Source organism: Microtus oregoni, unplaced genomic scaffold, assembly GCF_018167655.1.
Source record: "Microtus oregoni isolate MIOR12 unplaced genomic scaffold, Mior012 000065F_ref0000479, whole genome shotgun sequence".
Lineage (NCBI taxonomy): Eukaryota > Metazoa > Chordata > Mammalia > Rodentia > Cricetidae > Microtus > Microtus oregoni.
In genome coordinates, this window is record NW_024543875.1 from 863,656 (window position 1) to 877,407 (window position 13,752).

Genomic DNA, 13,752 nt, shown 5'->3' on the forward strand with positions numbered 1-13,752 from the left:
ATCATTAGTGTTTGGAGATGCAAAGAGAAAGGACAGCAATAACCCACTTGGCACCTAGGAAATGCTACAATAAGGAGCAAGAGCATGAGGAACTACGATATGCTCAAGCTTTATGCAGGGCTTGTAGAAAAGGAAAATACTGTGGCTACCATGAAGGGCTTGGAGACTTGCCAAAGCTAAAGAAAGACCTAGCATATGATCTTCAGCTCCATTCCTACACACACAAAAGACCCAAACACACACATGTAGGACACTGTTCACTGACACACGACTCAAGTTAGATACAACATACAGGCTCCTAAAGAGATGAATGAATAAACAAATACGGCACATACGCACAATAGAAAACTATTCAGCAATAGGAGGTAAAAAATACTGATACACGGTATAACAAAGATATGGCTTTAAAACATTACAAAGAAAGTGAATCAGACACAAAACAACAAATTCTGTATGATCTCACATATATCTAGCATAGAGAAAATTCTCAATAAAATGAGAGTTTAACAGAGGGGTTAGGGAAAGAAGAAATGGGGAGTTGTTACTTAATGCCTCTCTTTGGGGTAACAAACAATGTCTACAGAGAGCTGTAAAACTGAGCATTAAATGCATAGTGCATACTTATTTAACAAGCCATAATTATGTTTATGTTATAAATGCATGTGAGCCAGGCTTAGTAGTACATGTTTTTATTTCCAGAACTCGGGAGGCAGAGATAGGGAGGTAGAGATCAATATGAGTTCGAGGCTAGCTTCATCTACATAGTGAGTTTTAGGACAGCAAGAGCTACCTAATGAGATCCTGTCTCAAAAAAATGAAATAAATAAATAAATAAATGTGTTCACATATATCTATAGATAATACACAGGATAGTGAAAGAAGACATAATAGCATTCCATATCACGTGTGTATTTGCAAACAGCTAAAGACAATAATAAGCACATGATAGATACATAGATACATTGACAGAGGACAGAATTACAAGGGGAAAGAATTAGCACCTCACACTTCTCACAGTACTTCCAAAACTATGAAATGCTCACCCCTGTAACCTCTCTCACCTACCTCACTTCCTGGCACCTGGCTCAGGACCCCGTACTCTCCCAGTCCACGTTTGCCCTGCTCAAACACATTAGCCACTTGCCACCTTGGGCTCTGACTCCCCTGGAATACTCTTCCTGTAACACTTTAAGAGGAAGGCCACCATCCATCTAAAAAGGGTGGCGACCTGTTCTGTCACATCATATTTTTATTTCCTTTGAACACTTCTTGTTAGAAACAAACCTGATTTTCATTATCTTCCTCAGCTGTCTAAAATATAGGACTGTAAGTATTGGGCTGCTCCGTCAGTGCAACCTACCCTGAGGCTACCCTGAGGCTAGTCTATCGGCTGGATATGGTGGGAGATACCAAAGAACAGATGCATACAGTTTGCCTTCAGACACCATTTCTATGAATACAAAAACTTTTTCTCTGATAGAGCATGGGGACAAGCTCTCTGGGATCACTTACAAAACTTCATGTCCCACAAATATAATGAGAGCCCACAGCCTCAGTCTACAGTAATTGCAGTGCAAAGTACAAATACTCAAGTACCAGAGGATGAGTGAAGCTCTCAAGTAAACAGGGTAACAAATGACTGGAGTTTTATATTCACCTCTCAAAGCACGGTGTATGCAGAGAGCTCTGCCCATGCCACCCTGTACCCCATCTGTCCACTAGGTGACACTTTTCCTATGAAAAGCCTGCTGCTGCCAGCACATCTACATATGCTACAACTCAAAAAGCATAAACGTGGTTTTACTAAAATACAAATCAGTGTTTTTCAAACAAAACAATTTGTTAACACAACATATACCTTGTATTAAAATTCCCTAAGTCCCACATGAATTGTCACAATCTGGATCCTAATCCCCAGCTCCATAAGAATGGGGAATCGGGGATAAGCAGAAAAGTATCTGCAAATGCCTAAGCAAGTAAATTCACCACAAAGAAGCTTCAGATAATGGAACTTCTGCTATACCATCCTCAGATGAAAAGCCAGAAGCCTCAGAAGGGAAACACAGCAGAAACAGAAAGGGTTAGGAAAGGATGTGAGAGGTGAGAACAGCCAGGACACTGCACAGTTGAGCAATGAAGCACACTTGCTGATCTTCCTCAGCACCCAGGTTTACCCAGGACACTGCACAGTTGAGCAATGAAGCACACTTGCTGATCTTCCTCAGCACCCAGGCTTGGTTCCCAACACCCACATCAGGAGGATCACCTGTGTCTGTAACTCCAGCTCCAGGGGATCCAACACCTTTAGCACCTCAGGCACCTGCACTCATGTGCACATACCCACATGTACACACAAAATGCATATTATTAATAATAATAAAAATTAAATTAAAATTAAAAAATAATTTTAAACCATCTGATAAGGACTATATATTCCTTATTTGGGAAAAGTCCCAGAAAGTTATAAACCATGAATGACCTGACTACCTATAGGTAGAACTCCATTGGCCTTTCCTGACGTATGAGTCTGTAAACCCACATGACGCGCCTCATAAACCACCTTATAAACTCCTTTAGGAAAGAAAAGTTCTTCAGATAAAAATAAGTATACTGAAATATTTTTACCTAATATTTTATTAAATCCTTTGAGCAATGTAACTTCAAAAGCCACCAACATCACATACACAGCCATTGTTAAAACCCTCACAGCAAACCTCCTAAAGCTGGCACCAACCTTTGGATGTGTGCTACTGTACTTCACTGTGTGTGTGTGTGTCTCTTTCTTAGTGCCCACACCTAAATCTCTATGAAAGTCTTTTTCTTAGCTAACTCCAACCTTTGGATGTGTGCTACTGTACTTCACTGTGTGTGTGTGTGTTTTTCTTTCTTAGTGCCCACACCTAAATCTCTATGAAAGTCTTTTTCTAAGCTAACTCCAACCTTTGGATGTGTGCTACTTACTTCACTGTGTGTATGTGTGTCTCCTAAATCTTTATGAAAGTCTTTTTCTTAGTTAACTCCAACTACGCTTTCTTTTAAAAAGCGGTGTGTGTTTGTGGCTGTGGGACTCAGGGGGTATCATGGTGTTCTGTAATTTACGTATTTCTATTCAGGGATCCGATAATATTTTAAGACTTGGAATTTGTATTGTGAAATGCATACACAATAAACTTTCAAGTACAGTAGACAGTTCTCAGAAGAAGATAAAGAATTCCAGTATCTGTGAACAGATAAGCAAAGTACCTTGTTTATTTGAGAAAAGGTTGGGGTCTCGGTAAAAGTTGAGTCTGTTTCTTAAATACGTGCACAGCTGCTGCAAACAGGACACCGACTGTAATGCCACCCGATGCTTCCCGTCTCCCCCAAAGGCCAGCTTCACCAGACATAAGAGGCCCTGAGAAAGGAGAGTGAAACCAGTCACAGAGAGCTCAACTCCAAAAAGTGATGTAGTTAGGCTTGTAGTCAGGCCCCGGATTCCAGCACTTGGGAGGCAGAGGCAGGAGGATCACCACAGTTTAAGGCAGCAGTCTGGTCTACACAGCAAGTTCCAGGGCACATATAACAAGACCTAAGTTTTTTTTAAAAATTAATGTTTTGAGAACTACATGCAAAAAGAAAAGAGGATGTGGGACTTAAATAAGGAAAGGTGAATCAAAGAAGTAAGGTTACAAATTTTGATAAAATAAGAAACTAGGACCATAGGGCCTAACACCCTGAGTTGGATGCCCAAAATTTACATAAAGTAAAAGGAGAAAATCAACTCCAGAAAGTATGCCGCATGTCTGCTGCAGCATCAGGTACTCAGAGAGTGTGCCGCATGTCTGCTGCAGCATCAGGTACTCAGAGAGTGTGCCGCATGTCTGCTGCAGCACCAGGTACTCAGAGAGTGTGCCGCATGTCTGCTGCAGCACCAGGTACTGAGGCTGTCAGTACACTCAAGCCCATATGAGTCTGAGACCAGGCTGGGAAACAAAGCCAGACCTCACATCGAGCACAGTTTGTAAAGCTAACTAGGGCTAGTGAGATGGCTCACCAGTTAACATCACTTGTTCTTGCAAAGAACCTGGGTTCAATTTCCAGTACCCATATAATGGCTCACAGCTATCCATAACTCCAATTCTAGGAGACCTGATGCCCACTTCTGATCTCCATGAGCACCAGGCACATATGTGGTATATAGACACACATGCAGACAAAACACTCTTATGCATAAAATAAAAAATAAGTAAATGAAAATAATAAAAAGCATGACTAAAGGAGACAGTATTTCCTATATCTAATATCTGTAAAAACCCAATCTGGGAGAAGGAAAGTCCCATTGTACTGCACAGCACACAGAATCACAGCAAGTACTTTGCACCTCACACAGCTGAAGCGCTTTTCAGGCTTCGGTAAAGAACAGCTTTATTTGTTTCTGTTTGCCATCAGTGATGGAAGGTGCCCACACTGCTAATCGCTGGGGTCCACTCAGTCTGAGTAAGGACCAAGGGCCCTCAGAGATTACGAGATGCTATAGATACCTCACAATCCCCACCTGCATCTCTGTCCACTGGAGAAGCAAGAGACTGCACAAAGGGAAGGGCTAGTCAACATGCGCATTGATAACACACGTCCCCAGCGTTATGTCCTAGACACAAAATACTCAAAGGTTACTGCTGCCCATCCCTAACTTCTAATGCTACTGTCTCAATGGTGAGATGACTCAATGGGTGAAGGCATTTACCGTGCAACCTGGTGACCTAAGCTTGATCCCTAGAACCCACATCAAGGTGGAGGGAGAGTCAACTCTGTAAAGTTGTCTTCTGACCTCCACATGCACACTTTGGTGTGTGTGTGTCAAGACACATAACAAGAAATTTAAAACTTTAAATTTGAAAAAGATGATAATCCAAAAATGACAATTTGAGATAGACAAAGTTGGTAGAAACTACTGTCCACTAAAAGAAGTAAACAGATAAATTAGAGAAAGTAGTTTAAATAACTCAATAGTTAATTATTTTAAATATGTTAATACAAATTTTCTTCTACTACCGTCCTGTGCATTTGCTAATTTGTGGTGAGATAAATTGTTTGTTTTAAAACCTAAAGCAATTACAAGGACTCACCTGAACAATCTTCGGTCTCTGAAGGAAAATCTCAGCAGGAAAGTCTTGCATGATCACGTCCTTCAGAAGTTCACATGTATTCCAGATCAGGTTGTGGTTGCTACTTCTCAAAGAGCTGAGACAACAGAGCTAGACGTCAGGAGGAGTCCACCTACACCTGCCTACGTCAGTAATGGCATAACGCCTCCACTGCACCTTAGGTTTAGCAGCGGCATCACTCTTCCTGGGGAAAAACAAGCACACTCCATCCTTGCATAGTAGACTCTGAAGAGCAGCTTCTTCCATATACCTACATTTTATAATACTCTAGAATAGGAACTACATCACAATAACCATTGAGTGTTGAAACTATCAGGTTCTACCAAAAGGGATTGGTTAGGTCACACATAACTTTCTAATTAAAATAAAAAGCAAAAGCCTATATAGTGGTAACCATCAAATTCCATTATCTAGTCATCTTCACTGTCCCACATCCCTCAGGTTCTACTTACCTGAGGATGAAGCAATTGTACACAATCTACCTCAACAACTCAGCTGGAGTTAGTCCACCTCTTCCTTGGGTATTAACTCACAACTAATAAAGCACCCAAACACTTTCTAAGTTGGGCACTACCTCTTCAATACTTTTCCCTAAGAAAATGATGGCAGCATTATCAGAAATCACCTGTATCTTGCCTTAACTCTTCCAAATTTGATTTTTCATCTAAATTCACACCTTATCAAGAGGCAACCCATTTATTGTGATTTCAGTGGAATTGTACCAAGTGAATGTGGATATTAAAAACACTCTCTGGAACTAGAGAGATAACTCAGTAGTCAAGAGTATGTGCTGCTCTTGTAGAGGACCCAGGTTCAAATCCCAGCACCCACATTATCCAGCTGTAACTCCAGCTCCAGGGGATCAGATGCCCTCTTCTGGACTTTTCTGGCATAACTAAAAATACAAATAAAACTTTCTTTTTGTTTAATTTTTAAGGCAGGGTCTCAACACGTTTCCCTGGCTGGCCTCAAACTCGCAGAGATCCACCTGTCTATTTCTAAAGAATACTTGTATTAAAAGTGTGTCCCACTAAGGTCGGTCCTGAAAACAAACCTTAAAAAACAAAAAAAACAAACAAAACTCTGCAAATTTATATAGCAGCCCTCTATTTCTGAAAGTAATAAAATCAATATACACTAGATAAGATCAGTGCAGTTATCGCTAACCTTCTCAACAGTGGCAAGTTTTTCTAATAGAGCCCACATTTTACCATAGATTCTATCAAAAAGATTACTTATATTAAATTTTTTCACTGTTCTCCATGAAGGACACAGGAAATGGAGAATTAATCTATACAGAAAGAGAGAGCATGTTATGAAAGACTATGTAAGATTCCAACCACAAAGAGACACTGGGTTGAGTCAGGTGTAAGCTGTGTGTCTATTACCACAGCACAGGAGAGGAACAAAGTGGAGGGAAGAGTAAGCAGGATCAGATTTTTATGGCTCCAAAGAACCAAAAGACCTGTGCTACATCAGAACTGTACCTTTCGTTGGAGGAGAGAACATGTCTATCTGTTGTGGTCAGAGGTAGCCAAGGAAATACAGAAAACTTCAGCCACTTCACAGTCGGGTTTCCTGCTAAAATAGCAAAACTTTAGATGTCAAAGGATCAAACATGACAGTGTGCAAATAATATCTGTAAGCTGTAAAATGAAGTAAACCCTTCCCTCCCACACTGCTTTTGGTCATGGTGTTCTTCACAGCAACACAAGTACAAGAGCGGAACCACAAGAGGACAACCACACACAGAGACCTGGAAGCGAGACTTCTGGAAGGAGAACTCCAAACCGGAATGTCCCAATCCTAGGTCATCTGGCTAGTAGATAAATGCTGATGAAAAGGAAACTAGGCTGACCCTGAGTCTCCAAGTGAAACAACAGGATTGATGGTCCCATCTCATAAGCTGGAGAGTGAATAAGACCACCTATGTATCATACCTGGTAAGAACCTGTGTTCAACAAACACTGAGTTCTAATGACAGCACCATCACCTGCCTACAGTGACTCAATACACTTAGTAAGGTATAAAACCTGACCATTCAGACTCAAAAACCTCAGCTAGGACAAAGCAGATGAAACATTAAATTCCATGCTAGAGTTTTCCAGACTGACCACAAACTATCTTCAGGACAAGAAAAAAGAATCCATTGACCTTTTTTATTCACCAATCAAAAACTTCCGTATATATACATACCCACTGGCCCTGGTGGTACTTCCATCTGCTGGATATTACTTTTATCTTGGGGAAAATATCCTGTTAAAACTTCACGCTGTTGTGACAATTCTGAAAAGAAAACACATTACTATGCTATCAATTAATCTGACAAAATAAAATTTATTTTAAATTATATTATTTTCTCTCAATCTTTCAATGATTATTAAAACAAAAAGAAACAGAAAAACAAAAAAGCAATCTAGCTTGTTCTCTGAAACTTTCAAAACAAGAAAAAAGAAATTATTGTTCCCATAGATACATTCACAGAGGCAACACACACACACACACACACACACACTCAAATGTAATAAAGATTCTAAGAAAATATACAGCAAAATATTAACAAAATTGAGTACAGAAAAACAGTTACCAATTTGATCAGTTTGGTAAGTGGCAGAACACAGTACAGGAACTTGTGAAGGAAGAACAAAAAGTCCATCGAGAATGCCATCGATCTCAGCCTGGACGGCTGGCTCCACATTTGGGCGGAGCTTTGACAAGAACTCTACCGCACCAAGATCAATCAGGTGTTGGGCTGCTGGGGGATACTACGGTAAAAGAAACAGTCTTGAGAATAGCCATGAACATAGAAATGTCCTGAACTTCATTCCACCACAACCAAAACATGGTTATTTTGGTGTATCAAATTTTCTGTTTTGAAAAACAAATTCTGCATTGCTGTGCTCTAGAGTAAACAACTTTTGTGAATCAAACATAAAGTAAAAGAGACAAACTTAAGGGTAAGACATCTTAAGAGAAAGAAGCCAGGACTCTGAGCACTAAAACTACACACTACTAATCCTTCTTTTATTTTTACATGCTTTATTGTTAAATAGTTCCACCTCAGAAAATGTGTTTCATTATAACACTTTTATACATATTCATCGTTGTACTTTGTCTGCCCAATACACACATCACACACTAATAGGACCCTGTCTCATAGGTTCCCTTCTACTTCCAAGTCTTTCTTTTATAAATAAAATAAGTTACTTTACTGTACTGACACTTTATCCTATCCTTACTGTAAATAAAGATAACAAAGTCACTAGAATTCCCCCAGGAGAATAGTGATTTTAAGATAGAAAAAAAAAATGAACTTATACTAGCATTGGTCCTAACAACTAAATTGCTCTTAAGACAGATACAGGAACGAAAACCATTGTTTTTAATGGAATGGCATTACATGCAATGTTAATTTAACATATTTAAATGTGTTTCCTTTAATACTGAAACATCTAAACACAGGCGACAAATAATCAGAAACAGAAGATATGAGAACTTAGTTCTTTTACTTCAACGTTCAGTACAATATGAGATTAGGCTATTATGACAAATGAAAGCAATATCTACCAGAGTGAATTAAAATTCAACCTCTCTGATTGTCTGCAACATTATTTTAAATCTCAAGTATGTCTTTCAATAAATGATACAGTTACTTTTGACCCTGGCTGATTTATTCCAAAATGTTACCTTAACCAATCTGCTTAAGAAGTTCAGAACTTCCTCTTTCATTGGGACAGATGGGAAATTGAACCATTCGAGCAAATGGAGAAAAAGCAACCTTTCCTGAATCAGGTCAGCATAGCAGATCAAATTGTGCTCGATCTTGCACAGGATACTTTTGAGGGCGCGTTCCCTGATCTCCACCAGCTGATGGCCTGTCAGAGAAGTTGACACAAAGTAATTTTATCTCCCAATTCTGAAGAGACCACCCACCCGTAACTTATTCTAAATGCGCAAGGTTTACTTGGGAGACAATCCGGGGTGAAACCAAGTGAACTAAGTGTTCAGGAGGCCGCAGGTGCACAGTATGAGCACGGTCCGCGGGCTGCAGGGACTAGGTGGGGTGCCCGCACGACCCCGACGCCGAAACCCAGCACCAACACGCCAAGACCCGAGGGCTCCTCCGACCCTGGGCAACAAAGACAGTTACCAAGCTTCCGAATGAGCCCCGCCAGAACCATCTTGTCTCCACAATCTGCCGCGACCGGAGAATTAAACTGTCGCGCCACAGCCGCCAGCCATAATTAATGTTCCCCGGAAACTCGGCCAACAGTAACAGAGGTTCCGCGATGTCTACGCTAGACACCCATAGAGTACAGAACATTAGATGAAATGCTTTCAGTGCTTCTGCCACCACATAAGGGTACAATCTCTATAATTTCTACTGCTCATTCTTTAGAACTCAATCTTGGCTCTAAAATGCCAGAATCAATAAAAATGTCAAGAGAAGGAAGACGCCTCTTCCGCCAGTGTGCAGGTCGGGAGTTGTAGTCCTGGCTTAGACGGGCTCCCTGCAGGAGTTCCGGACACGCCCCCAACGCCCCTTAGAAAAGAGTTCCGGCTTCCAGGCGCGGGCTCTGAAGCGGGAGCGTTGTCGTTTGCAACAGCCCAAGTCTCTGTGGCTCTTCTCTCCCTCCAAGATGGGTTTGTTCAGACCTTAACAATGTATGACTTCGAGAGCTTGGGTTTTGTTTTATAATGTAGCCCTTCCAATTCTTTCTGAGTATTAAATGACTCCGCTGTAAAGTGTAACTGTGAAGTTCTGCAGCCTCTGGGATACCTGACCTCAGATTTAAGCAAGCGAGGCACAAAAGGAGGAGGGGGCAAGGGGGAGAAAATAAGAGATGGAAAGACAAAAAAGGAAAGGGGAACTCCATGGGAAGATTCTATTTGAATGCTTTCCAGATTAATTTTTCTAACATGCACTGTAATTGATCTCAACGAAAAGAAATTATAAACGATAGTTAAAGCGATAGAGCAATGACACAAGTAAATTTATAAAATGATTTGCATTTTAGAGAGCGTTTGTTTGGTTTGGTTTTTGAGTGGAGGGTACCTATCTTTTCAATCAAACTAGGAAGGGAGGGGATGTCAATCAAAATAGATAACGCTTTTTTTTCCCTTGGCAAAAGACCAAATTTTACGGTTAAAGTGCTGATTCAAAGTCACGTCACACCGAATAGTAAGTAAGATAAAAGAAATAACCTTATGATGTTTCTTGTGTCCATAAAAAAGAACAGTGCTACATGTGTGTGTGTGTGTGGTGTAAAAAGTGAAACTTGAGTTGAATATTTGATAAATAGAAAATATACTGAGCCCAAAAAGTAGCATGAAGGAATTCCTACCAGAGAAAACCATACCATCACAATGTGGCAGATACAAAGAAAATGAGAAATTGAATGAGGTCATATTACTTTGGAAGAAAAAAGGATAAGGAGGTTGCTGCTAGTTTCTAAGTATTTTCTATCTGGCCTTCCAATAACATTGTTGGCTTTGGGAGAATATCCTTCTCAATAACTAATTCCAACAATTAATTGGAATCCTAATTTATTTATGAAAACAATGTATAAGAAGAGCAAACAATAAAGATTGTTAAACAAAATAGGCCCAATCCAACAAATATGTAGAAGGTATTTGTCTCTTTGGCAAGCTTATGTTCTATATGTCTTTCAAGAAGTTACCCAAATGCCAATATATGTTATTTAATAATAAAGGTCACAATTTATTAATAATATTGGTCACTAAGAAGGAAAAATGGTTGAAGCCTGAGGTTTCATTCCCCACTTATGAATTATCCAAGTCAAGCACCATAACTTCATGCTATGAATTCACACAATATTTAATTTTTAAAAGCAGCATAAAATTCTAGCTTATCCTCCCAACACAAAAACAGAAAGCTGAGAAATATTTTATCCCATTTTGAAGTGGAAGGATTGGAACAAAATTGATCTTTACATTTCCAAAAGCAGAGCCACATGAATTTGAATCTTGCCTCCATTGTACAGTTATTACAAATACAAATGCTTCTTAATTATAGGTATCAGAAATAGATACAACTATGATTAACTGTCTATCTGAATACAGTGCATCAATACAATTTTTTTGGAAAAGAGTAGTTTTTTCAACAAATGGAATAACTAAGTATCCACATGGGAAATCGTACCTTATGTTATAAGGATAATTGTCCAAAATATGCCAAAGAACTAACTGCATAAACAAAACTATGACAATCTTAGGAAAAATATCAACTATAAATATTTGTGATTGTGAACTAAGAATTGTTTTCTTGTATGTAGCATCAAAATTGCAAGTAATGAACAGGACTGATTAGCCCTCAGAATTTTTTTGTGTGTTTATGAGGACACTACCATGAAAATGAAAAGGCAGACAGTCCACAGAACATGAGAAAATATTTGCAAATCATATGTCACATGGAGATCTATTGTCCTGAATTTATTTTTCAAATTCTTAGAACACAACAATAAAATGAACTCAACAAGAATTCAACTCAAAAACAGGACAAAAATGGACAAAAGATCAGAACAGACCTTTCTTCAAGAAGATACATAAATGACCAACAAAAACATGGGAAGGCCAAATGTCAACAAAACAGAATTATACTATAGCTGCATCAGAAAATGAGAGACATAGTATTGCTGGTGAATATTTTGAGAAACTAGAAACCTCAGACATTCCTTTTGAAAATATCAAGTGGTGGAGGGTTAAGGAAAAGAGTTTGAACTCTAAACCTAGAATTACCATGCAGCCTAATTCTACTCCTGAATATATACAGGCATGCCTTGTGTGTGTTTGTATGTCTTCGACGCCAAAATAGCTAATAAATTCTATATTTCTCATTGTTTTGAGAAGCTCGACGGACTGTCATACAGCTCTGTTCCATCCCACCAGACATATGAGGTGCCCCTTTGTCTACCAGCTCCACACCATGTATGCTGCCTTCCCACTCAATACTAGTAGCTACCTAGTTTATAAGACAAACTACTGTGGTATCATATGCTTGTGGTCAAGAAACTATGACATATCAGAGAGAAAAGAAACCAAACACTTTTCAGCATTACTGTTTACAAAACTGAAAATAGTATCTATCATCCAGTAAGGAATATATAAAATATAGATTGCCCATCTGATGGGATGTTATTCACCTGAAATAAGAATTGAAGCAGTAGCTTTACATAGTAGAAATGAGACCTTTACAATGCTATGTTTTTTGGAGAAGAAAGTCATGAAAGTCTAGCTATTGTATTTCCATTAATTCAGGCTGATGTACCATACACTGGGTGACTTAAACAAAGAATATTCTCCCAGATCTGGAAGCTCAGAAGTACCGGAGAAGGCACAGAGAGTGCCTTTGGTGAGAGTGTCTTCCTAACCTTCCCTCAGTGCATGGGGGGGTGGGGGGGAGACCTCTGGAAAATCAAGTTGTCTTAAAAGATCTATTTATAAGCTCCTGAAGGGGAGAACAAGCAAATGTTCATTCATTTATAAATCTATAAACAATGGAAGGATAGAAAGAATAAATTATATCTATACAACACGTATGATAAAATTTAACATTTAAGGAGGTTCCAGGTGTGGTGGTGCATAAACTTTAATCCTGCACTCACAAGGCAGACTCTGTGAGTTTGAGGCCAGCCTACTCTATATAGTGAGTTCCAGGACTGTTAGGGCTATAGAGTGACCTGTCTCAAAAAACGAAAAAAAAAAAAGTGAAATGAAAACATGTTTAATAAAGAAGCCAGTTATAAAACCCTACACATTTTTGACTGGCGAAATGGCTTAATGGGTAAAGTATTTGTCATGCAAGCCTAAAGATATGAGTTCAAATCCCCCAGTCCCCATGTAAAAGTCAGGCCCCCCTGGAGTGCACTTGCAACCACATCATTGGAGGAGTAGAGATGCTGACTCCTGGCTTGCTGCCAGTCAGCCTAGCCAAATCATTAACTCCAAATTCACAGAGAGACCCTGTCTTTAAAAAATGAGGTGAAATGTTACTGGAGAAGACACTCAACATTGACCTCTGGCCTACACAACACACACTCAAGCACACACACACACACACACACCACCACACCACCACCACCACCACCACCATATGCGATTACATGTTGTGAAATGACCTGTTAGGCAAATGAATAGAGACAGAGTATAGTTGTTGATTGGATTCTGGCTTCGTTGGGAAACAGAGTGACACTTCCCAAGAGGAGGGGATTTCTTTTGAAATGAAGATATTCTCAAATTGGCAGTGGTGATGATAGTACATAGTTGTAAATATATCAAACACCATTAAATTATGAACTTCAAGTTAAGGGATTGTCTAGTAAATAACTCACCCCTCGACAAAGTAACATAGAAAGAAATGCAATGGGAGACTAATACAGAAACAGAATTTCATTTTGTAAACAACCTACTTTGTGACAAGACCAAGACAGAATGTGAATGAAAATTTATTTTCTGAGACTGTGTGAAACTTAGCTCTCATCCTCTAGTGGCAGGGAGAGCCAGGCCTGACAATGTGTTGTATTAATAAGGCCCTTGTGTTTGTGTTAGAGCCACTTTGCTGTTTCTCTCCAATATCTGCAAATAGGAG

At 39.4% G+C, this 13,752-nt stretch overlaps 1 protein-coding gene across 1 annotated transcript in view; it reads right to left on the reverse strand.

Moving 5' to 3' along the window:
- Rttn (rotatin) overlaps positions 1 to 9,372 on the reverse strand; it is a 134,740-nt gene extending 125,368 nt beyond the window's left edge. The window contains exons 1-7 of the mRNA XM_041640834.1: positions 9,295 to 9,372; positions 8,832 to 9,019; positions 7,732 to 7,909; positions 7,341 to 7,430; positions 6,632 to 6,725; positions 5,106 to 5,220; positions 3,244 to 3,394 (exon numbers count right to left, since the gene is read on the reverse strand). Of these exons, the coding sequence (XP_041496768.1) occupies positions 3,244 to 3,394; positions 5,106 to 5,220; positions 6,632 to 6,725; positions 7,341 to 7,430; positions 7,732 to 7,909; positions 8,832 to 9,019; positions 9,295 to 9,325 (847 nt within the window). The 5' untranslated portion in view covers positions 9,326 to 9,372. The remainder of the gene's footprint in view (positions 1 to 3,243; positions 3,395 to 5,105; positions 5,221 to 6,631; positions 6,726 to 7,340; positions 7,431 to 7,731; positions 7,910 to 8,831; positions 9,020 to 9,294) is intronic.
- Between the last annotated feature and the right edge of the window lie 4,380 nt (positions 9,373 to 13,752).